At 37.2% G+C, this 26,504-nt stretch overlaps 2 protein-coding genes across 4 annotated transcripts; one reads left to right on the forward strand and one right to left on the reverse strand.

The window, feature by feature from the left end:
- Positions 1-1,382: 1,382 nt before the first annotated feature.
- On the reverse strand, positions 1,383-8,711 carry LOC107788513 (protein transport protein SEC23 E). Its single transcript, XM_016610188.2, has 12 exons — positions 7,662-8,711; positions 7,406-7,579; positions 6,738-6,899; positions 6,212-6,354; positions 5,050-5,125; positions 4,719-4,891; positions 4,435-4,516; positions 3,700-3,777; positions 3,133-3,294; positions 2,765-3,028; positions 2,414-2,518; positions 1,383-2,020 (listed from the first exon to the last, which is right to left on the reverse strand). Exons 1-12 carry the CDS (start codon positions 8,403-8,405, stop codon positions 1,871-1,873), a joined length of 2,313 nt encoding a protein of 770 aa, XP_016465674.1. The 5' UTR covers positions 8,406-8,711; the 3' UTR covers positions 1,383-1,870.
- A 4,044-nt stretch (positions 8,712-12,755) lies between these two features.
- Positions 12,756-24,708, forward strand: LOC107788514 (putative UDP-N-acetylglucosamine--peptide N-acetylglucosaminyltransferase SEC). 3 transcript variants are annotated; one of them, XR_001648654.2, is made up of 29 exons: positions 12,756-13,137; positions 14,740-14,885; positions 14,989-15,087; positions 15,176-15,226; positions 17,266-17,382; positions 17,480-17,536; positions 17,815-17,934; positions 18,034-18,096; positions 18,189-18,267; positions 18,784-18,893; positions 18,990-19,043; positions 19,131-19,198; positions 19,319-19,421; positions 19,604-19,806; positions 19,910-20,006; positions 20,584-20,655; positions 20,770-20,846; positions 20,920-21,036; positions 21,123-21,207; positions 21,317-21,484; positions 22,185-22,295; positions 22,432-22,518; positions 22,614-22,741; positions 22,821-22,903; positions 23,019-23,124; positions 23,226-23,372; positions 23,771-23,891; positions 24,029-24,241; positions 24,323-24,708. XR_001648654.2 is itself a non-coding variant. In XM_016610189.2 (28 exons), the coding sequence occupies exons 1-28, from the start codon at positions 12,963-12,965 to the stop codon at positions 24,140-24,142; spliced, it is 2,958 nt and encodes a 985-aa protein (XP_016465675.2). In that variant the 5' UTR covers positions 12,756-12,962; the 3' UTR covers positions 24,143-24,332. The 3 variants fall into 3 exon arrangements, 1 of the variants encoding a protein (XP_016465675.2); XR_001648653.2 differs by having other exon boundaries at positions 24,554-24,708; XM_016610189.2 differs by having other exon boundaries at positions 24,029-24,332.
- The last annotated feature ends 1,796 nt before the right edge of the window (positions 24,709-26,504 follow it).

Raw genomic sequence — 26,504 nt, forward strand, 5'->3', positions numbered from 1 at the left:
ATAAAAGTGTGTGCAGCAGAGCTAATTTCAGTATTTCACAGTGTAACAAAATGTATAAAAGTATAATATATACATAATAATTATATATTATACAATCTATCTACAATTTATCTACGATTTTCATACATTATTTCTATCCAGTTATATACAACTACAATATCGTACCACGTAAATATAATTTTTATACAATACGTCTTTTGTATATTTTGTAACTGATTTATACATAGTAAAAATAAATTTCATACAACTAATTATATATTATACAACTTATCTACAACGTTCGTACATTAATTCTACCCAATTATATACAACTACGATATCATACCACGTAAATATAATTTTTATACAAATATTGTTCAATTTTCATACAATATTTAAATAACAAAAATATATATATAAACAACAGAATACAATTTTTCTACAATTTTACTACAAGTGTACTACAATTTCGTAAGTATAATGTATGTCATGTCTTCTTCTTCTTCGAATTTCAATCCGAAATTCAGCCAAAATCAAATCTAATCTTCACCAAAACACCCTCAAAATTGAGATATAAACTCCAAACCATATTCCCAATTGTTTGCAACAACACCCAATCCAAACAAATAATGATTTTTAAAACTCAATCGAATTCAAAGCTTTAAAGCTTTTTAATGGCTGTCAATGGTGGAATTGATGTTCTCTTTTCCTTTGCTTTACATTGTTGATATTAGGGATTGAGAGATAGAGAGAGAAGTAGAGAGAATCCCAATTCTTGGAAACAACACCCAATTCAAACAAATAATATTTTTTGAAAACCCAAGTTCGAATTCAAAGCTTCATGGTTATCAATGGTGGAATTGATGCTCTCTTGTGCAAGAAACGTGTGGGGGGGGAGGAAATGTGGAGAGAGAAATGTGGGGGAGTGGGAATATACGGTAGAGTTATTTTAGGATACTAATTAATATCATTAATTCCCTTAAAATGTACATAAATGATAATTGGGTATATAAAATGTAATTATAGTAAAACTTGAGCAAGGAGGATAATATAATTTCATATAGTGTATAGGAATGTAAAAATTCCATATAGCATCTTACCTGTTAGAACACATCATTTAATCATCATTAAGAGATAAATGTGTATGAAAAATACATATCTTGCATTTGTTCATGTCTACGTAGGGTGCAAATAAATTTTAGACATTATCACATGCCACATGCTTTCAGCAATATCATCACACGATAGATGTCAAATCTCTCCATTAGAAAAATACAACGTATTTGATAGGTATATGTTGAACCCAAATTTAATTATAAAATCAGTCAAATAAAGTGGGGCGTGCAAGCGCATTGGCCAGCTCTGATACTTGCGTAACATCAAATAAAGAAGGCAAATGTCCATGCATGTATATCTGATACTTTAAATTATAAATTAAGCCCAAAATAAGCAATGTCTTCAAAGACATCCTGACCTACAAGCCTTAATCCAATCAACTACAACTACGAATTCAATACAAAAGCAGACACAAACTATTTGCCTCGTAATGACTAACAAAAAAGTTCCCGACATAAATTATCTTCTCACTCAACAGCCTGAGGGAGCACACGACATTCGACTTAAAACATAACCCCCTTCTCATATAATTAAAGACAACAAAAAAGTTGCATTACCCGTTATTTTTAAAGGAAGCAAAAGTACCTCCCAATACCTGAAAGAATGTCATATGTAGTCCTAGTTTCCAAATAATATCTTGGTCTGACCTCTCATCTTATGGATGATGAAAAGAAAATCATGAACTTTCGACGAGAAGCTGGCAGGGTACATCAGGCGAACTCAATAAGATCTTCACATGATCGGAACAGCATTAACAACCATCTTTCTTCTCTTATCAAGAAGATTGCACTGCCAGCCGCTGAAGATGCTCAAAGAACACTTGAAGACTCACATCATCTGTAAAGATCACGTCTGATCCAGCTGCCATATCATTTGCATTATTGTACGTGGCAGATGGATTCAATTTTGCCAAAAGGAATCTTGCCTGTCCAGCATGAGTGAAAAGATGTCACATTTACATTCCAATTAAGAACAAAAAGAGCCAGTAACCACAAGAAGACAAATGTAAATTTTCAGTTTTTTAGGTACAGCCTGCTGTCCAATTCTTTCTCAGGAAATGGTACCTCATACCAGAAGAATACAGAGTAAGAATCACTTCAAAAGATTCTTTAAAAATAGGGATTCCAAAGAGCAAACAAGACTATGCCGAGAAAACCTCATATTCATGCTACTTCATCACTTAGTGACATGATGGAAGTTACTGATCCTTGCATTTCCTAATGAGGAACTTAAAGTAGATCCTACTCCTTAACAGGAAAGTGGGCATTTACACATCGCACAAGGCAGCAAAAATTAAATTGAAAAATGCATTCATTACCTGGGAGCCATGTTGATCACACACCACCAGTCTTGGAACAGGAAACCTCTCACGGATGATTGCTTGGGCCTCATCATGTGGAACTTGCAACAGCTGTGCAAATGCCTGAAAAGAGGAGAAAGGGGGAAAGAATACATATCTTTGTTTCAAAAACACATTATGAAACTACATCATGCTAGTTCAGCACAAATTCTGCATGCTTGAGGAATGAAAAAGAGATGTCCTAGTTTTCCTCATTTAACATGAGAAGGCTAAAACACAGGATCTCATCATGAAGCACCGGCAGACTGAAGCTACCACAAATAAGACAACAAAATAATAACACTGGATGACAGAAAACGTGAGGCCTACCTGATGCTCAGGCTGGTTTTGGTATCCCATGTTTCTCCATTGAGCTATTGTCATTCCATGGAAAATAACTACACTGAAATAAGCATCCAACAAGAGAATGCGATCAGCTGCAATCGATGCCACATCCAGCAAGGCTGGGGCAGGCAGTGAATTGAATTGAAATGCCGTTAGTGTTGGCTGAATCATGACAGCAGCATTGCTTATGCCCTCTCGGTTGAGCAACATGCGGAAATATGCCGTCTCATCTGGACTATTATTGAACACCTGTGCCACCCATACATTAGTAAGAATTAAGAACTTGTACATCCATGACATCAATTTGTTAAGTTGGTGACAGAGAAAAGAAAGAACATCCAGAGGAATATTACTTGTAAGAACTGGGATCGCCGTAAATGAAACATGAATTGAGGGAACAATGAAAAAGATGGATTCAAAGTGAAAGAGCTGGGGTCATCCTTCCGATAGTCACCAAACTTGGCGCATAGACGAATGAGATTCCGATCTAGCCACCTTGTGGCATCAAAATCTTCCTGAAATCAGTTAGCCAGATTTATCAATAAAACAGAAACGAGAAGAGGGATATTATGAAGTTCAGGCATGCTATGGTAAACAGATGCTTCAATGCCTGCAATGGAGGAAAACTGAATCCAGTATGTTCAGCGCAGAGAAACTTTAGAACCCGTATATTGGCAAATCCTAAAGAATGCGCATACTTCACCACAATTCATGTTTTTAAGGATAAATTCTTCCCTACTTCAAGCATACTCAACTAAACTTGTTGCTTCGCCATTTACCAAAGATAACAAGACTACCATGAGGAATTGAGAAGGCCAACAAATAAAATAATGAAACTAAGTAGGCATTCACATATATGCCGTTACTCTCTGATTACTGTAAAACTTTGTGCAGAACAAATGATAGTCTAGAGAAGATACCTCCATCTCCATTTTGTAAGAAGCCAATCTAGCCATTACAACCGCAGCAGCCTCTTGATCAAATCCTTGCACCAATTCCTGAGAAAATAGATTTATTGCAGTGTCAAGATTAACAAACACTCATATGGTACCCTCAAAGTCCAAACAAAAGAATTCCTCAGAAGCAAGAGCAAAACCCAAAAGGAAAATTCTCCTTCGTCGAGATACCCTTTGCAGGAAGCTCTTCTCAGAGGACTTTGAGAGGAATACAGAGAATCTATCAAAATAACAATTTTCAGATATATCTACATGGAAATATTATTAAACAATAGACAAGATTATCCTCAATTTCTTGTTGGAAAAAAGAGTTCGATGGAGAAAATATTTTATTGGACTTTCAACTGAATTTGAGATTGTTGGGTGATTGAATCATCAAAATTACAGAAATGCCAAACATTTAGGATGTCTTAAATAGAAAATTAACTCGCATGAAATAGAATGAATAATGTGGTCCTACTTCACATGTTTATAATACATTATATTCCCAGGGGAATTGAGGGTAATCAGACTCTTTTTCTATCCTAAATGCAATCTCAAGTAAACAAAAAGAACTGCCACACAAAGCACTACTCACAAGTAACATTACTCTCTATGCTTGGGAAAAAAACATTCGGGTTTGGAGCTATACAGAAGAGAACCATAATGGAAGTTATTCTCAAAAAATGATATTTCTAGCTTAAACTTTCAGTCGCACACCTCAGTGCTAACAGCAGCATCAACCCATCTTCTCGTAATGGTCGTGACGCGTAGTTTTGTTTGACCATCGTGGCTCTGATAACTGCATTTACATCAAAACCAACAATAGTTACATGGTAACTCTTCTGCCCTACTATATATACTTGTTCAAGAGGAGAAACAGTGGATATAAAGTACACATCTCCTATCCATCAAATAATAACAAAATCTCAGCAGTAATAATTTCTTTTTATACTAAATGATAAGAAAGAAATAGAGGCGAATGTTCCTTATGATCCAAGTACCTCGTGAGAAACTGTATGTACAATTGTGGATTTTGATTGCCTGAAGGGTCTGATTTCTCACTAGATGAAACATCAAAGAAAACAGTCAAGCAAGTGTTTTTGTCGAGACCGCACAGCTTCCAAGCAGTAGTATTCCCCTCACCAATAACCGTGCTGGAAACAGCAGGTCCTTTCTGCATAGCACCAAATTATCAAATATCAACTGTCAAAACTGTAAACGGAAGAGTTAACTTTTCTTTTGCAGGAGACCAAGCTCTCAGAATACATCTTAACTGTGTAACATTAGGTAATAACTCACTACTGATAATATGCAAAAGTTCATTGAACTAACCTTCTCTAAAGATGTGCATGGTCCAATTATCCCCTGAATTTTAATGTCCTTAGAGCAGTTGATCTCTAATGTACCACTGAAACAATTTAATGCATCATATTCATTGACAAAATCATTGATAAAATGAATCCATCGCGGTAGAGAGAGAGTCCTACACAATATTTATGCTGCTCAAAGTGCATATAATATGAATTAAAATACATTCTTCTGTAAGAATTCATGGGAACCACTTGCATAATGAAAGTTCCCCAACTTACCAAGGTATATCTCCTATCTGTGTTGGGGATGGATGTGGGGAGAAAAGAGCGTTCCAGGGTTTAGTATTTTATCATAGTGGAGAATGCAATAAGAGAAAGGAAGCCAACTATAAATAGAACACACCAGAAGACATGCACCAAAACTTCCTCTCTAAGGTATAACCACTCTTTCAAGTCCCTTAACGTTTTATCTTTTAGATAACCGTAATTTACGCGCACTTCGACTACTTCCATAGTCGAGAGGGTACCTGCTATCTCCTACTAGGGCAAGTACCAGCTAACTCTGTCCACCAAGGATCGGATAGATTAGAAGAATCGCCTAGCATTTTTTGCCTCCCCTGATTTAACCTGAGACCTCATGGTTCTCAATCCATTTTATTGATCACTTGGCCACATCCTTGGGAGCATCAAGTCCCTTGAGACCCAACTAAATCAATTAACTAGAGTGTGAGGATTTCAACTGGATATTTCAAGTTGATGCCGAATTTACTTGGAACAACATATTTACAGGTAAGAAAGTTGGATATATAGCTTCAAGTTGACAACTAAGTAACAACTTGTCAGTTACTATCAATTTCTTCATTGAATTCATTTGCTATGCACTGCATCTATCACAAGGCACGGCAGATTCTTTTTTATTCACATATGCTGAGAACTTTAACCCACACTCTTCCTTTATCTATGTAAACCCCCTCGCTGGTGTACAGCTTGGACACAAAAAACAACCTTCAAACAAATGTATCTTATATTATAGACAATTTTCGCTTTAGGGCCTCTAGAAGTATGATAGTCCCGTCCATAAAGTTGGAAATCTTTCCACGGTCAAAACAGCCATATTGAAAACATAGCAAAAATAGTGTCCTTTGCAAATGAGACAAAATAGAATAACATCTCAGGAAGCTCACTTGAAGGACAGCCCAAGAGACTGTTCACCATCTTCGAAGATGTGCTTGAATGAATCTTTGAAGACAGAATGACCAAAACTTTCAGCTAGAACAACTAGTCCTCCAGTTTTTTCAATAGCTACTTTCATCTCAGCAACTCCAACCTGAAACACAAAATTGTTATTGCTAAACATGACATCATCCATTGCCAATTCACGAGCAGCATTAATCAGTCTCAATTAACCTCTCAAGTTACGTGCATAACAGACCAATAAGGAAACAAAATAAATATACACATGATACAACTTATTACGCTCAGCCCAATATGTCGCACCATGTGTATGATGCTCAAATGTTGGAACATTTGTTCAATCAGTTAATAAAAAAAATACACATGTCGCAGCTTTTAAGAACTCAGCATAACAGTAAATGAATGTCAGGATCAAATGCATGATTAGTAACTAGAGAAATGCCAGCACCTTCACTTATAAGATTCTATGACACATAACAGAAGTGTCACCATGACAAAGCTAACACAGAGACAAACCTGATCAAGTGCTGAAGCAAACACATCCAAGACGTGACCTTGACTAACAAGCTGCTTTGCAAGTTCCTCATAGAAATTGACTGCCTTTTTGAAAAAGGGTGCTGCATCCTTGTGCAGGTCCTTATGAGAACGAACAGGTTCTGAAAGATCTTTTGACACAATCTGCAAAAACAAGGAGAAAAGTCAAAGAATAGGAAAAAGGCATTGAAATTCATCAGTAATAAGGATTCAATTTAGCCAGGTGACAAATGGCAACAGAGACAAAAAAAAATTGTTTTTTCTCCATTAAGGATCCAATTAAGTGCCATTCTCATAACGATGCAGGTCTCTAATCGGACTCAAAACAGTTTTCAAGATTATGCCTTTTAGCCTCAAAAATTAGGCAAAAGACAGGGTGAATGCATCTTTTCATGAGCCTTAGGAGAACACTTAAGTGGCAGTCAGTCAGAACACTTGTTTTGGTTCTAACTGTCTCCATACACCAGCAATCACTTGATGCTGGTTTTCATTTATAAAATTACCTCACTTTTTGATAAGGTTAAAATTATCTTACTTATCAAAAAGAACAAAGGGAGCCTATTTCTTCTTTGGGTTGGGGAGACGGGTAATGTGGGAGTCTGGTGATATGACAAGCACAAAACAGAGTGAAAACAGACTCAAAGGCTCACCGCTCCAGGTCCCTCTGTGCATGGACCGCCCACTAAGGCCACGATCCGAGCACCAGCACCAGCCAAACAAGCTCCAAGCAATCCAGCAGCTACACTCAAAGCCACACCAGTGCAGCGTAACGCTCTATTTCCCTGTGGGACTGGCCATTGATCCGTGCTCAATTCATCTAACAACTACAAAATAACAATGCACCAAAACAAGTCAATATACATCAAAATAAAAAGACAAATAAATAATTGCCAAGTTGAAACGGACAGAATTCAAGGTATATTCACACTCCGAGGCAGGCAATAAGAATCTGGTAACACCAATACTGGGAGCCCCAATCGGGCCAGGACCGGCCCGTCTTCCACCAACACTACTTCCAAGGCCCAATTGATCCAAAACATGATCTTTAGACAACTCTTTCGATCCCCGAAAAACATAAACCTTCGACATATCCGAAAACCCTAGCTCATGCACCTGGACCTGCGTACCATACGATATAAACCCTACCATAGCATTATCCGGTAACATCCCGATCGCCCGTTTCAACGCCGATTTCGCAAATTCCAATTCCTCCTCAAGCATACACGTGTCCAAAACGAACAAATAAATCGGCGAAATTGAAAAATCTACCGGGTTAGGGTTTTGAGTCGGGTTAGGGAGAGTGTATTGAATTGTGGTGAATTGGGGATAAAGTTCAGCAGGAACATTAGTTTCATTAATTCCCGAATAATGATGAGGAAAATGGTTACGTTGAAAGCAAAAAGGACAGATCCAAATTAGGGCTTGAAAATCAACCCGAGCAAAAGGATTGAGAACTGAGGAACAAGTTTTGCATTTGAGCGGCGGGTAAGAGAGCGTAGGGAGATCGGTATGAGGACGGATCAAGTGGATCGAGGTAGCGATTGGGATCACGCACTTGCTTGATTCGACTTTTGTTCGTGGCCATGCGTTCCATGTCATTCGAACTCCGTCGATCCCTTCTGCATCTGGTTGTGCCATCTCTGTCGCCATTGATGAGATTCAAAAGACCTTCCCTTTACGATTTGAAATTGTGTGTGTGTGAATTGGGGAACGAAATACAAAGAGAAACTGTGTGTGTGTGTGTGAATTGGCGCGACCCCAAAGGGAGGAAGGAGGAGAGAGAGAGAGAGGGGTAGAGGGGTCACACCGAGAAAACGAGGAGGAAATTCAGTCAAACACAGAACGATGTGAAGAAGGAAGAGATTTAGCTATGGAATAAAGCAAGGCCGGGTGGGTTGTGGTTAAACAGGGACTTTGGTTCTGGTAATCTGAATGAATTTGGGAATTTTTTTATTCAATGAGTGAGAAAATTTGTAAAATAATCCTTATGTTTGGAATAGTTTTAATAAAATAATCCTTCAAGGGTCGTTTGGTACGCGGGACAAGGTAAGCTAAGATATGAAATTAAATTTATATCGTATTTGGTTGGCAGTATAAATTTAATCACAGACTTAATTCTTAATATCATACCTTATACCATGAAACTTGGAATTATTTTATCATACCTCTAATGGAACAAAATAGTCCAAGAATTATAATAATCTCGGAATAATATAGTTGGCATACCAAACGACTCCTAAATATATTTAAAAGAATGAGCACTTTCGATCTCCCTCAAATATTTAATACATTTTGCAACACCAAAAATAGCAACATACACTAGAAATAGGTCAAAATAAAAATAGTACCTTAAAAAATGCACCAAATATCATAAATAGATTAACAATAGCAAAACCTATAATAATTGTACCTCCATTGTTAGTCCCTATTAAATACGTAATATTTTTATCACAATTCTCATTAGATATAATAGTCATAATTTATTAAATTGTAACTGCTTATGGAGATTGTTTTCTCAAAATTTTAAGATGATCTCAAAATTTGGAGAGAAAAGGTAAGATAATGCATAAAAACAAGCGGTTTGGTACACAAAGTATCTCGCGTTCACGTAGGATTCGCGGAAGGGCCACACCCAAGAATGTCAAATCGTTTTGAAAGTACCTAATAGTTTATGGATTCTGATGTATAGAGTAACTATTGTTCTGATAATGGTGGCTTTACATAATATGTAAAAACTAAGAACCAACCGTCATATAATATAAATTGTATGACTCGTAAAACTCAGTGCAATGTCAACAATGACTCTTACTTTGTTGTTCTTCCTTTGTTTAGTGTAATTTATCAGTTTATAAATCATGTGTGTCTTGACTATCAAAATTTTCAATTTACTCTTAAGCCTTGAGGTGTTTGTGTCAACCAATGAGTTAGAAAATGTTAGTGAAAGTATGTGGTTTGAAGGATTGAATTCAGACACTTAGATAAGGATGTTCTATTTTAGCACAGAAATGATAAGAAGGATTGTGAATTTATGGAATTTACAAATAAAAGATTGTTTGTGAATTGTGAATACATCAAATAGTACTTAGCAGTTGGTTAAATGCAGGTAGTTGGAGGACTCAACCTTTAGGTGCTATATGTATTATTCCCCGTCAAAGGTCTAAGAATTTGCTTGAAAGATTATAAGATATCATAGACAACGCACAAGTAGGAGAGAAGGAGTTTTTGGCGTAATTGGTAAAGTTGCTGACATGTAACTAGGAGGTCATGGGTTCAAGTCTTGGAAACAGTCTCTTGCAAAAATGCAGGATAAATATGTACCGGACTGCCTTTTTTTATTTATAGAAAGCACACTGTTTACCTCGAAAATACGAGTAACAATTAAATTTGATTTGTGGTTTTAAAGATATGTGATTTAGTTCAATACCAATTAATAATCAAGAAATAGGAAGTATAGATGAAGGAAATGAGTAAGGCCAAACTAGTAGATAGGTCAGTTTCGACCTCGAGGTCACTAGGTCAGTTTCGACCTCTAGGCCAGTGACCTCGAGACATGCTAGAGCAATAAAGTAAGAATAATAAAGCTAACGGACAATTCTGATGAACAATGAGCGAAAAAGTAAAATAGTATATTCTTTGCCAATGATTGGATGATCCTTACAAATGATTGTGGTCCCCTTTATATAATACGGAAAACTCTAAATAAGGTACATTTCCATTTAAAGTAAAGAATCTTATTGGTACATATGTATAACCGTCTGGTACAGATTTGTACTAATTTGTACAAATCTATTCTGGAAATTACGTCATGATCTTGGGGACGTGGCGAGAATCTTGTCCTTCTATAACAAACTCATAACGACACTGTCTTGGAGGTGGTCGTGCTTGGCTCCGATGTTCCTCGCATACTTTGATCCTCAAGCACTGCATTCTGTCTTCGAGCTCGAACTCGACCTTACCTAAACTCGGGCTTAAAGTGGCTTCTTGAGCCCGGAAAATCGGACATATCTAATTTCGACCGTATACACACACAAGTCAACTGAATGTGATTAATTCTCACCACTAAATGCTATGCATAAATTTAGTCTAAAGCTCCTTACGAGTTTTGTGAAGGAAAATATCGAACTATATTGTCAAGGATATCATTATTTTAGTTGTGCACATTTAAAATTCTTTCTTTCGCGTTCACTCAGGGGTGTACATATCTGCATGGATTACATGTGATAGTTACAAGAATGGTGGGAAAGTTTATAGTACCCAGTGACATTTACGGATGGATATAGATCCATCGAGCACGAATAATCATTTTAGTCCTCGGAGAAGTGACGACCATTCTCAAGACCCAAAAAAACTGAACTGAAGAAAGTCCTATGAATTACTGAAACGATGGCGGGAGAACTCTTTTTCTATCAATATAGGGAGCAAATTTGATCATGTTTATCATACAAGGGAGTCTAGGTTGGATGTAAAATGTATTTTGAATGGTATACAGTAATTTTGATTAGTCATTTCTGTAACTTTCTAGATACGTATTGCACTTCAACATACTAAATCAAGAACAAATTTACAATGGTTGCATGAAGAGGCGGCTAATACTTTTAAGGCATATATATTTAGATATATATATATATATATATATATATATATATATATATATATATATATATATACATTTTTGGTATTTAGACTATGCATATAAGAAAGAAAATTTACAAGGTTATCTCAACTAATGATACACATTGGGAAGTACAATAAATATTTTTAGTTGCAATAAGCAGATGCAAATGATCTAATTTTAATCCGGTTGAAGAACATATATTTTATTTTAATTGTGTCTAGAATATTTTTTTTAGTAAAAGTTCTTATGAGTGTTGAATGCAAAAGATTGCCAAAATTTCATTTTAACGTCCACGCTATATAAAGAGACAATTGTGAGAGACTTCTATACAAACACTTAAAACATGGCACACCAATACTTTCTACGTGAGGAGAATTTATATACATCTCATTCCTATAATCACCAATAGGGTCCTTAGCATTATTAAAGTAGGTCCCAATGCCTATTTGAATAGGAGGAGACGATTGAATATGCCTATTTGTAAGCAAACGACGAATCTGTATTGTAATATGGAGGTGGCGCCACCCGCAAACTTCGACAAAATTGTATATACATTATACATATATAGATAAGAAATAGTATATATATTAAAAGAACCACCGAAAATAACAAAAGTGGCCAAGGTGCCAATGGCAAGAGGTCAATTTTTCCTTCCCTAACGTGAATTCGACTCAAGTATTTTACCTTGCCGAAACTAAAGAGACGACAAACACATAGATGAATGTATACTGAAACAAAATATTATTATTGACGCACTTCTCTTTTAATTTATTGTTGACGGTTTTTGTTTGTTTAAGTATAATAAGGCTCCCCCTTGTTTATTTCCTACCTCTATTTGTTTATATAAATCGAAAGGAGAACAATTCGAGTTAAAGCACAAAGTCGATCAAATCGACCAGCTTGACAACTCGACTAGCCTGACATTCAAAACCTCCAAATCCTAGATGCACCTCTGCGTTTAAGAAGTTTGTTGAAAAAAAACTTTGAAGTAGTAAGCTATATAGCCCAAATATGTTTGACTTGATTACTATTTGTGTCTACATAGTACAATAAACTATTCTATTTGATTAAGACCTTTTAATTATAAATTCCATACATAACCCTAATTCAAATAAGTGAATTAGTATCTCTTTTTCTTTCAAAAACTACAATTTATTTTTACAATAAATAAATAGTTGATGGTATACACTAAACAATACGTAATTGAATAAATACCCGTACATGGATTTAGGAAAGCATAATAAGCGACAGAATCACGCAATATTTAGGCAAAATAATAAGTGGTCAACTCAAACCGACCAAAACCAAACAAAATAATGTTCCGTCCCATGTGTCAGTCCATTATACGAGGGTAATAAAGTCTTTGCACACTACGCAATGGGAGCAGAGCTCGTAACATTAATAAAGCAGAAGAGTCGCTGTTTACACTTTACAGTAACCAGAGGAAATTCAGACGAAGAAAAAGGAAATTCTCCTTTTTTTTTTTACATATATTTTCTTCTGCCAATTCCTGCTACGAAATCTTCCTGAAGAAGTTTTTTGCTTTTTTTTTTTGTGAAATCGGTAGAAAGTGTGTGTGTATGTGTTAAATTATGATGTTGTCGCTGCAAAGCGATCCACGGCAGCAGTATCAGCAGCAGTTGCTGATCTCTAGGGTTTCACACGATGGAGTCACCGTCGGCGATCCGAGGACAGATTCGTCTTTTCCGTTTTACACTGAGTCGGCTTTGTCCTCCGTCAATATCAAGTCCGAGTTGTCTCGAGAAGGTAAAAGAATTATTCAAGCTTTTTACTTTTATTTTTTATTTGGTTGATATGTTTAATTTAGAAAATTGAGATGTTTTATGGTTAATGATTATGTCTTTAAGTTGAATTTGAAGTTTTTACTTTTACTTTTTATTTGGTTGATATGTTTAGTTTAAAAAATTGAGATGTTTTGTGGTTAAAGATTATGTCTTTAAGTTGAATTTGTTGTTTTGAGGGTTTAAATTACGAATTTGTTAGTGTGGGAGATGAATAAGAAGATGATTTTGAGTAGAGACTAGAGAATTTTTGAAGTGTGGAAATTGAGTGGCAGGGATTGTGTCTCGAAATAAGAAAGAAGACTGATTTGTCATCTTACTTCTCGAGAAATAACAGCACCATAGACAGAAGGTAACAGAATGAGGTGTAGGAGGCTAAGGTTGAGTAACGGATGCAGCTGTTGGAGGGGCTTGGTGGTATTACACTATTACTGGAATGAGCATAACGAGCTTTGCTTTTAATTCCAATTTATTATGCGGATAAGCTAATGGCCATGGGCTTGGGTTGACTGATGTCATATTATTGATACTAGTGTCCAACAATGACAGATGCCGTAGTCAAATTAACCACTAATAGCGTAAAATTGAGATCTTTGGCCTTCCCATTCGTTGTATATTTGGGCATAGATTCTTCAAGTTTTTTGAAATAAAATTCACTTATTTGTAAACTATGTGAAATGTACCATAAGTCGGCTTAGTTAATAATTCAAAATATTTAAAAAGAGTTTTAGAAAATTGTAGTCAAAGAAAAAACTATTTGACTCCCCAAATAGTAATAGTGTCACATAAAATGGGACAAAGAGTGTATAAAGAAGTTTTAGGGAATGTTTTGCCTGGAAAGTCATCGAAGAAAGGTTGAGAAAGTGGTTAAAAGGCTGCCAGAAGGATCCTGAAAAGAGACGCTGTGTTAGAATGCTCGCTGTGAATAGGAATGCCACTAAATGTTGAGTGAAAAGATACAATAATAGATAAATTATAGAAGAAAGAAGATTTTTTGCCGAGCAGGCGGTATATGGCTATTCGCTGGTGGTGGAAGCTAGTTAAGGTAATACCAACATTTCAGAGGCTCTGGTACTACTATGTTAACAAGAAATATGAGAGAATTAACTATGTTTAAATTTGGTGGATTGACAACGTGGTACACACAAGAGGGTTCCTACTATACAAATTTTGAGTTACATGATATAAAAAAGTTTCTTCATTTTTGAGAGTTTTATTAGCGAGTAACATGTTAATTAAAAATATCCTAGTCGATATTTTTAATGATTATCCACTTTTTAAGAACTGAAACATTATTTAAAAAAAAAAAAGAAGAAAGAAAAGAAAAAAAAAGAAAAAGAAAAATCATTGATTCGTTGATTCATGACTTGAGGACTTTTAATTGTCATCAACTTCAGGTTTTCAGATAGCTACGGGGTTGATATATTAGTTGCAAGATTTACTTTTAAGTTGTGGAGTGTACCATCAGCTGAATATTCTTGTTATGCATGCATTGCTGGTACATGCACACACTTTCCCCATATATATATATATATATCTTTTGACATCTGTATTTCTCGTGTCACAGTTGATGAGGACACACTTTTAACTCTTGCTCATCAGAACTACAAAGGTGGAAACTATAAACAGGCTCTAGAGCATAGCAAGGCAGTGTATGAGAGAAATCCTCAGCGCACTGATAATCTTCTTCTTTTGGGGGCCATATATTATCAGGTATGCGTTCTTGGACAGTGCTTTATATTCACAGTGCCACCCCTATCTTGCATGTACTTATGCCCATAGATTTAAGTAAAGCATTTTAATTTCTTTGTTTTAGTTGCATGACTTTGATACGTGCATTGCAAAAAATGAAGAAGCCCTCCGTGTTAACCCACACTTTGCTGAGTGCTATGGAAATATGGCAAATGCTTGGAAGGTATGATTGTATTAGTGCTCCTAGTTGTGAACTTTTTGTTTCTGTGATTGAACATTGATACGATATATTTGGCTTCTATTGTATGCAGGAAAAAGACAATATCGATGTTGCAATACGCTATTATTTGATTGCAATAGAGGTTTGTATGCATCTTTGCCTTATCAGAATTTAATGATTTTCGTTTATCCTACTTATGGCGATGATTAATAGCATGACTAAAGTCTGTGGTGCTCACACACTTTAGGGTTTGAGGTAACTGTTTTTAGATTATTGAGGTCGTTTGGTTGGGGCCCTGGGCCCTTCTTCATTCCCTTGTCTCCAACCATTTAATCGCCACTATGGAAACAACTAATAAGTCCTGTATCTAATGCACAGCTGCTACAATTCACTTGTTCTTTTATGTTATACATTCTGGGGTTTTGGATTTAACACTAAGAGTGACCTTTCTTCTCGGCTATGCTTAACAATTTTGTTCAAATAGGAATTTTCTGTCTGTTAACTGGCTAATTCCCAATTAGTGCTGTATTCTGGCCCGGGCCCGGGCCTAAATGGGCCAAACGGGCCGGCTTACGGGCATGGCTCTGGCGGTCCCGGGCCTCACGGTACCGGGCTTCGTGGGCTCAACGGGTGGAACCAGCCCGTGACGGGCCTAAGCCCATATGGTCCTGGGCTAAACGGACCGGGCTCGTGGGCTTAGTGGGCCTAACGGGCTTTTTTATTTCCGGGCACTTTTTTTTTAATTTTTTTTGTTTAAGGCAATTTCTTGTAAACCATATCATGGCTATATAAATAATATATATGTAATATATATGTAGAAATCTAATTATTAAAGTGCTTGACGAAAAAGTAAAATAACAAAACAATAGTAAAACTAAATTGCCATGCATAATAAATTAATAAGAAAGTACAACATGAAGCATAAATACGTCTAATAATTTTAAAATAACACAAATTGTTGAAATATCTTAAAGACGAATTTGCGGATAAATACCATCAACACAATACGTTATATGCCTCCTTAAAATGCTTGTGGTACACCCTGAACGAAAATTTAAGACTCTTCCACAGTTCTTGCATTTTAATATTTGACCTTCTTCATTTTCTTTAAGCACTTCATAGTAGTGCGAAACAAATAAGCGCACTCTTTCCGAACGAGGCATGATGTAACTTGAAAATTAAGATTGAGACTTGAAGTCTTGAAAATTGGAGATTGAGAGATTGAGAGAAATTTAGATTGAAAAATGAGTATTGAGTATTGAAATGAAGAAGAGGGAGGGGGGTATGTCCCTCATTTTGAATTTTGAAAAATCTTGTTTTGTAGTATATATAGCCTCATTTTGAATTTTGAAAAATCTTGTTTTGTAGTATATATAGTATACTAGTATAGTATACTATATATAGTATGTTATGTATATATATTTCCAAATATAATTTCTTATAATGTTTTGTAGTATATATATATATATATATATATTTTCTTGTAGTATATATTGTATGTTATGTATATACATTACCTTATATATTTTCTTGTAGTATATATTGTATGCTATGGCTATAATTTTAATTTTTGACCGTTGATTTTTTTTTTTTTTAAAAAGTAGCCGTTAAGCCCGGTAAGACCGGCCCAGGCCCGTCAGCCGGTCCCGGGCTTAGCGGTCCCGGGCGCGTGGGCTTTTTTACCATACCCGGCCCGCCACGGGCTTTTTGCACCATTAGGGACCGGCCCGCCAGGCCCGTTTAGTCCGTTAGGACCGCGGGCCCGGTCCGATCCCGGTCCCAGCCCGGCCCACCGTACAACATTATTCCCAATGATTAAAAACAACTCTTACCCTTTCAATCTCTGTCAAATATACAATTGGCTATCTGGTTATCAAAAAAGAATATATATGGGCAATTTGGATAGAAAAGAATTTATACGGGTCAGTTTGGGTCCTGGAAATTCTCCATTTGTCCTTTTCTTCTTTACAGAGCACGAAAGAAGACCTTTCCTTGACCATTGTGACGGGAATCTCTTTTTCCCAAGATTTATAGGGACATGTTTCCCCACTATATATATGCAACTTTAGCTTTTGGTACATTAAAACCTTGATATAGTACTATACAGCAAAGGTCTCTTCTATAAGATACTTATGGTTCATTTGTTGGATGACATAATCTAAGTCAAAATTTGTGTTGCAGCTGCGTCCCAATTTTGCTGACGCTTGGTCAAATCTAGCTGGTGCATATATGAGGAAAGGAAGGCTGAGTGAGGCAGCCCAATGTTGCCGTCAGGCGCTAACTTTAAATCCACGTCTGGTATTCGAGATTACCTATTCTTTTGGCTTCTTTTTAACAGTTCAGTTGAAGTGCGCCCTTCTATGTTTCTTTCTTAACTCACTGGTATGCTTTCTAGGTTGATGCGCATAGCAATCTTGGGAATCTGATGAAAGCACAAGGGTTAGTGCAAGAGGTAAAACACAGTGACTTTCTTAGCTTTGTTTTGTTTTGCATATATATACACACACACACACACACACATATATATATGTGTGTGTGTGTATGTATATATTGTACATCGTCTATGCATATGTCTGAGTTAGGTATACTCGTGCATTCTCGAATTTTACTATTCTTTAACAGATCTTTCAGTCTTGAGGTGCATCTCATGTGCGTTTCTGTTTACTACAGATGCTTTGCTGGCTGTTATGCTGATTGATTTCTGTTGTCTTGATTATGGTTTTGTTTTAGGCATACAATTGTTATGTGGAGGCACTACGTATACAACCTACATTTGCCGTTGCATGGTCCAATCTTGCTAGCCTCTTCATGGATGCAGGTGATCTTAACAGGGCATTGCAGTACTACAAGGTATGGAATACCTTAAATCGTTTTGCATATTACATTATTCAGAGTTTTGGATTTGTTTTTGCTATTACTATTTTTGTGATTCAATCTTCTCATATCCAGGAAGCCGTCAAGCTAAAACCAAATTTCTCAGATGCATATTTGAACATGGGAAACGTGTATAAGGTAAGCCCTTCTGCTTTGTGCTAATATGGTCTATGGTGCAAGTGCCGGGGCAAGAATACGGGAAATATGTGTATCTGCCTTGCATTTTCCAGGCTCTGGGAATGCCGCAGGAGGCTATTATGTGTTACCAGCGGGCTCTCCTTGTGCGACCAGACTATGCAATGGCTTTTGGTAAGTGCTCCTTTCTCGGTCTTAGCTTCATATCAATTGCTATGAAGTTGCTTAGCGTGAACTTCATTTGTACAGTACTCATCTGTATGTATAGATGTCTTTTCTTTTAGTAAGTGTATTTGTCGACGTCTTTGCACGGAATTATCACATCATACTGGTTGCCTCCTTTTTTTCTTGGGGATAAATCATATTGCAGTCATTTTGTCAACAGGTGTGAGGTGAAGGATAAAGTAGCACGAAAATTGTATAAGCTTGAAACACAATTAGAACCCCCCCCCCCTCCCCCCCCCAAAAAAAAGGAGGGATGGAGGGAGAGCATCACAGATTTAAAATCTTGGTGATAACTGTCAACAGCTCTCAAAAGGACAAAAATTGAAATGATGTTGCAGCTCACTTTTTCTTAAACAAGTCATATAAGCCTACAACTGAATTCTTCGTTATCTTTGGGGCAAACAATCCATAGGTTAGTAGTGCTCCGTGATGGTGATTGATCGTTAGCCATGTAAAAATGTGCAGGCAACTTAGCTACTGTGTACTATGAACAAGGTAACCTGGAAATGGCCATGCTTAATTATAGGAGAGCTATTACCTGTGATGCTGGATTCTTGGAGGCATATAACAATCTGGTGGGGGCCTTCATTTCATCTTCTGTTTAGTTTTCCAGTACAAAATTAATTTCTTTGGGTATTAATTATCCACTCTTCCCACTCTGTTGCTTTTAGGGTAATGCTTTGAAAGACGCTGGTAGGGTTGAGGAAGCAATTCATTGCTATCGTGTAAGTTATATTCACTTTTGGATAGAAGTTTGCTTTCATTTTTCTCTATTTTGCTATTTTAGTAAACTTTCCAGTTGGTGCATGCAGCAATGCCTCTCACTTCAACCTAACCATCCTCAAGCACTGACTAATCTTGGAAACATTTATATGGAGTGGTAGGGTGTGCTTAATTACATTAATTATTTTCTTTTGTTTTTACCCGCTTTTTGGGGGTTTGGAAGTAAGGAAGCACTCAGATCAAGTAATCTTCAGAGTTGTCAATCCTAATTCTGCAGGAACATGTCAAGTGCAGCTGCACAGTGTTACAAGGCAACTTTAGCTGTGACAACTGGGCTTTCAGCCCCTTTTAACAATTTAGCCATAATATACAAGCAGCAGGTACATGTTTTTATGTGATTCTTGAAGAATGATTAATTTTCATGCCTGTGAAAGAAAAGCTGTTTGAAGGGTTGTATGCGGTTGGAAAGATAGCTAGAGGGGATTATTCTCTTGGCAAATTAGGGAGTTCTCCTGTCAGGATTTTGACCAGACAAATGATAATTTCTTTTGGCAACTTATAGGGTAATTATGCAGAAGCCATATCTTGCTACAATGAGGTACTCAGGATCGATCCCATGGCAGCTGATGGACTAGTCAATAGAGGTAACACATACAAGGAGATTGGTAGAGTTAATGAAGCTATTCAGGACTATATGCGAGCCATTACTATTAGACCAAATATGGCGGAGGCTCATGCAAATTTGGCCTCATCTTACAAGGACAGGTTCATTGTAGTTCACAAGCTCCAAACAGTTGATAATCCTTTCCCACACATTTGTATATGTCCATTTTGCTCGGTTGTAATGCTTTTGTTAAATCTTCTGTAGTGGAAATGTGGAAGCAGCTATAAAAAGCTATAGACAAGCTCTGATGCTACGTCCTGACTTCCCAGAAGCAACTTGTAATCTTCTTCACACGTTACAGGTATCTTCACCCATTAGTTACCAATGTTTCCGTAGGCCAGGTTTATCAAAGAGCATGGATATTTCTTGCCTTGTGTAATGTCAGCTTGATAAACTTTACCTGCAAATGTTAAGCTCATAAGATAATATATCTGTTAATGGACTGTGCTTGAAGACAGTTTTCAAAAACTGAACTACTTTGTTTATATAGATGACAGTTTCGTGCCGTGCTTTTTTTCCCTCAGTTCTTATGAAGCTTTATGTGAAGACTGTTTGATCTGTCTTGTGCTCATTCTACCTCTGATGCCAATTTACTAGTTTCGAAGGAAATACTTAAGATAAATTCAGTACCTAGTGTTGTAGGAAACTTAGGTAATTTCCATGCGTATCTCGTGCATGAGGAACAGTAGTTAGTTTCATAAGACATTTCCTTTTCTTTGAGTTGATGTTCTTAGGTAGGGATCAACACAACAGAGATGTATTGTTTTTCCACTGTTTCTGGTCTGATGAGGCTTAATTTGTACCTGCTGATTAGATGAATGTTTGGTGGTATTCTTTTTTCTAGCATACTTATTATGTTTTGACTTCATACTTCCTAGTGTGTCTGTGATTGGGATGATCGAGAGAAAATGTTTATTGAAGTTGAGGGGATCCTGAGAAAACAGATTAAGGTATTTCAGCCTCTCATTCAGTCATAGCATGTTGGTGTTGCAAGCCATGTGTTGATCCCTGTGATACTGATCATGTTTTCCTTGATTATTTGCTCCATTGCAACATTATCTTAGATGTCAGTTATCCCAAGTGTACAGCCTTTCCATGCAATTGCTTACCCTCTCGATCCAGTGCTAGCTCTAGAGATCAGGTGAGCAATTTTCTTTTTCCTATGGAAAAGAATGATGTGACTTTTTAACTTACCCTCTCCTTTGATTATACAGTTGCAAGTATGCCCAGCACTGCTCTGTAATTGCAGCTCGCTTCTCACTTCCTCCTTTCAGTCATCCTCCTCCATTGCCAATAAAAGGTGGCGGCAGGAGTGGTCGGCTTAGGGTTGGGTAAGTCTCTGACCAGCTCTCTACTTGCTTCCATCTTCCTCGAACACTACTGTTACTGTATAATGAGATTTTTTAAATGCGTCTAGATACGTGAGTAGTGATTTTGGCAACCACCCATTATCGCATCTGATGGGTTCAGTGTTCGGCATGCACGATAGAGAAAATGTTGAGGTTTGGACAATATATCATTTTAAGATGCATTGGTGCTATTACGGATTCCCCCTCCCCTCCACCCGCCCTTCCTGGTTCCTGCTAATTCTATAAAGACTCCTATTTCCAGGTGTTCTGCTATGCTTTGAGTCCAAATGATGGCACTGAGTGGAGGCTCCGCATCCAGTCAGAAGCAGAGCATTTTATTGACGTATCGTCCTTGACATCCGATGTGATAGCTAGGATGATTAATGAGGATCAAATACAGATCTTAATCAATCTCAACGGTTATACTAAGGTAAGATATCGGTTCCCAACCTTGTTAATCTTAATGGGATCATTTCTTGTTCTGTAGCTGATATTCACTTGTTTGTGAATGCACCCTGGTAAAGAAGAAAAGAGAAGAAAAGCAATAAAAGTGGAACGATATTAGTTGGGAATATTCTTCTGAAATGTGAAGATCAGGATCAAACTTGGATAAGCATTGGGCTATGAGTATTTGGAAAATGTTAACTACAGGAATTCTGGACGGTCTCATGTGCTTTACTTTTGTTGCCATAAGACCTTGTATTTATTGTTTTGAGCATCACTGAATGCACCCTGATAAAGAAGAAAAGAGAAGACAAGCAATAAAAGTGGAACGATATTAGTTGGGAATATTCTTCTGAAATGTGAAGATCATGATCAAACTTGGATAAGCATTGGGCTATGAGTATTTGGAAAATGTTAACTACAGGAATTCTGGAAGGTCTCATGTGCTTTACTTTTGTTGCCATAAGACCTTGTATTTATTGTTTTGAGCATCACTGAAGTATTACTTCTTTCACCTTTTCCGTTGCTAAATTATCTGCTGGTGCATTGCTTTGCATTCTAGGCTGATAAGTTTTGGTAATTATCTGACATTGCTCATTTCTTTTGTTTTTGTTTTTGTTTTGTATTTAGAGAAAGGTAACAATTCTGACATTGCTCATATTTAACCTTATATTTATGTTTTGTAGGGAGCCCGAAATGAGATCTTCGCAATGCAGCCTGCTCCCATCCAAGTTTCATATATGGGGTTCCCTGGAACTACTGGAGCTAACTATATACATTATTTGGTTACTGATGAGGTATATTATGTTCTTGACATACTTTTGTTGTATGCATGCCAGTTTATTTCTACTGCACAGTACTCACATATTTAGACTTCACATTGTTTGCCCTTCTTTCTTGTCCTTGACGTTGCTTCTCCTTTATGCTTGGTAGTTTGTATCACCTACGCGGTACTCACATATTTACTCAGAGAAGCTTGTCCATCTCCCTCATTGTTATTTTGTCAATGATTATAAGCAAGTAAGTTCTTGAGCTTAAACTTCTGAGATTCTTATCCTGAATTATTTATAATTTTTCTTTTTTCAAATGTTGATGGTTTTCTTGCCACTGTCTAGAAAAACCTTGACGTGCTAGATCCAAGCTGCCAACCCAGACGCTCGGATTATGGGCTGCCAGAGGACAAATTCATTTTTGCTTGTTTTAATCAGCTCTACAAGATGGATCCTGAGATTTTTAAGACATGGTAGTATTCAGATGGCTTTGTTGTTGGTATACTGTTCTCTATGTCCACTTGTGTTATAGTCTTGAGTTCGATGTTGCAGGTGCAATATTCTTAAGCGTGTACCAAACAGTGCTCTTTGGCTCCTCAGATTTCCAGCTGCAGGAGAGATGAGGGTTCGTGCACGTATGTATCCCTTTCACATACCTTCTATTACTATAAGCATTGTCTGATGAGGCTTTTAAAACATTATTCTATGTTATGGGGAATATCCTTAATAGTGTTTTTTTTTCTTTTCCAGATGCTGCTGCACAAGGTGTGCAGCCAGACCAAATTATTTTTACAGATGTTGCAATGAAACAAGAGCACATCAGACGCAGCTCCTTGGCGGATCTTTGCCTCGACACGTTAGAACACTACAAACTTTGTTGCATCTTTCCTTTTCAATATTCTGTGTCCGTTCAAGTTCAACTCATGCTGATGAATTTTGTTTCTTTTTTTTTCATAGGCCACTCTGTAATGCACATACCACTGGAACAGATGTACTCTGGGCTGGTCTACCGATGATCACCCTTCCCCTTGAGAAAATGGCAACTAGAGTTGCTGGTTCGTTGTGTTTGGCCACAGGGGTCGGTGAGGAGATGGTTGTTAGCAGGTACCTGTTTTGGACTTGCCTGCTTCTATGATGTTTTGGACCCTTACAATTTGCAAACATGTTTCTTTCTTAAGTGGACATTTCCACTGAATTGCATTTTAGAAGCTCTTATTCTTGATACCTGTGAACTCTGATTTTGTATGGCCGGCAGTCTACTTTTTAATATTTTTTTCTTCAAAATAAAAAAACTATACTTACAGTAAGACCGAACAATTTAGAATAATTTTATTCTGCTTGAAAAAATTGCATTGTGGAAAGGGCATCTACCTTGTTTAAATCATATAAAGCTAGTTTCATATTGGATGACCCGTGTTGAAACAAAGAGAAGGATGACTTATTTTCTTATCTGTGTCTACCTTTTTGGGCTTGTTCATGTTTATTTGCTTTACATTTTACAGTATGAAGGAGTATGAAGAGAAGGCAGTATCACTGGCACTGAATCGCCCCAAGCTCCAAGATCTCACCAATAGACTCAAAGCTGTTCGTCTGAGTTGCCCTCTGTTTGATACAGGACGCTGGGTGAGTGATCCAACACCATTATACACGACTGTTATATTTCTATGCTTATGAAGTCATGTACCTTAGATTTGCTGAACCGCGTTACGATTGTGCTATGATTTACTTACACACTGATTTTTCTTTCTATGCATCATTAGGTACGGAATCTGGAGCGATCTTATTTTAAGATGTGGAATCTCTATTGCTCTGGCCAACATCCTCAGCCGTTCAAAGTGACAGAGAACAACATGGAATTTCCTTATGACCGCTAGATGTAAAAACAATAGTCTAAACGGGATTGTAGATAAATCAAAGAGCATGTGAAGAGCTATTTATTCTAAATCAGTGTCTCGCTATTATGGTATTCAATGGTGAGTTTCAATCTTATCTTTTGTTGTTGAATTTGAAACTCTCATGAAGTATATTATTTGTAATTAGAATGCCCATTCCAGCTGTCCAAAATCTCGAGTTTACCCTTTGTCCAAGGTAAAAACTCAGTTACATGACCACACTACCTTTACCTAAAAAGGCCCAATGGTGAAGCAGTTGCGCAATGGTTGGAAAGGATCATTATTCCCTCTTTGGGTAGTTAGTTTGTATTTTTACGGAGGTGAATGGTTGTTCTTGATTGTATTTGTTTATCTACAAGCATTTGTTGATGTTTACAGCTTGACTTTATGCAGGCCTCAGCTGATGGATGATCCTGGTAAAATCATTAAACAGTGATTAATTTGTTAATTGAAAGATGCTACTGAGGTTTACAGATATATGAACAATTACAGAGGTACTCGAGTTTGAAGCTTATTAATTGAAAAAGTGAAGCTTATTAATTGAAAAAGTTAAAGGACAAAGGTATAGTAGTCACTAAAATAAACAGAAATGATGGTTTAACTGTTCTGAAGAGGAGGTTTAACCATTTGGTATCAGCCACCTACCCACGCTGACTAATGCCGAGTTGCCTCGCCTAGTGGAGAGGCTCCTTATCACGATCTTACCCGAGACCATAGGTTAAGGATGTAAGCATTTTATTCATTTCATCATTTTGGTCATGAACTTGTCCAACATTGCTATGAAGCAAACACTAGATGCTTTGCACAAGGTAAGTCTCTTGCCGTTTCAATGGAGATGTCCAAAGATGGACTTGTACAAAAATGTAGGTTACAAAGGGCGATTGCAACGTGAATAACCAAGATCTCGGCAGCGCATTCTGCTGCTTAAGTTTAAAAAAGATCATATTACTGGAATTGTGCTTAAATGCTAACACACCACTAAACAAAACGAAACAAATAGAGCGTGAAAATCTGTTCGAAATATTTTGCTGTCCTTTGCATGATTCTTCTAGAACTTTTTGAAGTTCTTTGCATGATTTTTTTTTTGTTGATAAAGTAAGCGGAATTTTATATATGGCGTCCGGAAGATGCAAGGTGTACAAAAAGTTATCCACATTCTTTGAACTTTTAAAAAGTTAAAAGACGACTGCCATATACTAGCCAAATTTGGAGCATTATGAAAGTCGTCAAGATTTTTGTTACTATACGTGTACAATTGAGGAGGTCGATGGGGCTATGTGAAAATGAGCAAGGGTAGAGCGGCCGTGTCTGATGAAATTCTAATGGAATTTTGGAAGAGTACGGACATGGTAGGCTTGGAATGGCTCATTGGGTTATTTAGCATTATTTTTAGGATGAAAAAGATGCCTAAAGAATGGAGGTGTAGTGCGGTGATTCCGTTGTATAGGAACAAGTGTGATATTTAAAATTGCAACAACTATAGGGGTATTAAACTGCTAAGCCACAATATGAAAGTCTGGGAGAGGGTAGTGGAAGTGAGGATGAGGAGGAGTGTATCTATTTTCAAACATTAGTTCACATTTATGCCCGAACGTCGGCAACGTAAGTCATTCACCTTGTAAGGAGGTTGGTAGAGCTGTATAGGGAAAGGAAGATGACTTGCATATGGTGTTCATTGATTTAGAGATGACTTACAACAAAGTCCCAATGGAGGCTCTATGAAGATGTTTGGAGGCTAAAAGTATTCATGTTGCTTACACTAGGATGATTAAGGACATGTTTGATCGAGTTAAGATTCAGTTGAGGATATTGGGGGGGGGGGGGGGGATTAGGGGACTCAGACCTCTTTCCAGTTATGATGAGGTTGCACCAGGGGTCAACTTTCAAGAGGGGAGACTTAGACCACTTTCCAGTTGTGATAGGATTGCACTAGGGGTCAGCTCTCAGCCCGTTTTTATTCGTCTTGGCGACAAACAAACTTACGCCACATTCAAGGGAAGGTGCCACAGTGCATGTTATTTGTAGATGATATAGGGGACTCGGACCTCTTTCCAGTTATGATGGGGTTGCACCAGGGGTCAACTCTCAGGAGGGGAGACTTAGACCACTTTCCAGTTGTGATAGGGTTGCACCAGGGGTCAGCTCTCAGCCCGTTTTTATTTGCCTTGGCGACAAACAAACTTACGCCACATTCAACGGGAAGGTGCCATGGTGCATGTTATTTGTAGATGATATTGTACTGATTGATGAGACACAAGATGATGTTAACACGAGATATGAGGTTGGAGACAGACCCCGTAGTCTAAAGGGTGTAAGTTGAGTAAGACAAGACATAATACTTGGA

This window comes from Nicotiana tabacum, chromosome 11, assembly GCF_000715075.1.
Source record: "Nicotiana tabacum cultivar K326 chromosome 11, ASM71507v2, whole genome shotgun sequence".
Lineage (NCBI taxonomy): Eukaryota > Viridiplantae > Streptophyta > Magnoliopsida > Solanales > Solanaceae > Nicotiana > Nicotiana tabacum.

Excerpts from the sequence above, each read along its gene's own strand:
- LOC107788513 (XM_016610188.2), bottom strand. The coding sequence starts at position 8,405 with ATGGCGACAGAGATGGCACAACCAGATGCAGAAGGGATCGACGGAGTT. Across the intron at positions 6,900-7,405 it reads GCACAGAGGGACCTGGAGCG|ATTGTGTCAAAAGATCTTTC; the intron begins GTGAGCCTTTGA and ends TTGTTTTTGCAG. Across the intron at positions 2,021-2,413 it reads GTGATCAACATGGCTCCCAG|GCAAGATTCCTTTTGGCAAA; the intron begins GTAATGAATGCA and ends CATGCTGGACAG.
- LOC107788514 (XM_016610189.2), top strand. The coding sequence starts at position 12,963 with ATGATGTTGTCGCTGCAAAGCGATCCACGGCAGCAGTATCAGCAGCAG. Across the intron at positions 22,519-22,613 it reads TTGTCAATGATTATAAGCAA|AAAAACCTTGACGTGCTAGA; the intron begins GTAAGTTCTTGA and ends GCCACTGTCTAG. Across the intron at positions 23,373-23,770 it reads GAGGAGATGGTTGTTAGCAG|TATGAAGGAGTATGAAGAGA; the intron begins GTACCTGTTTTG and ends TACATTTTACAG.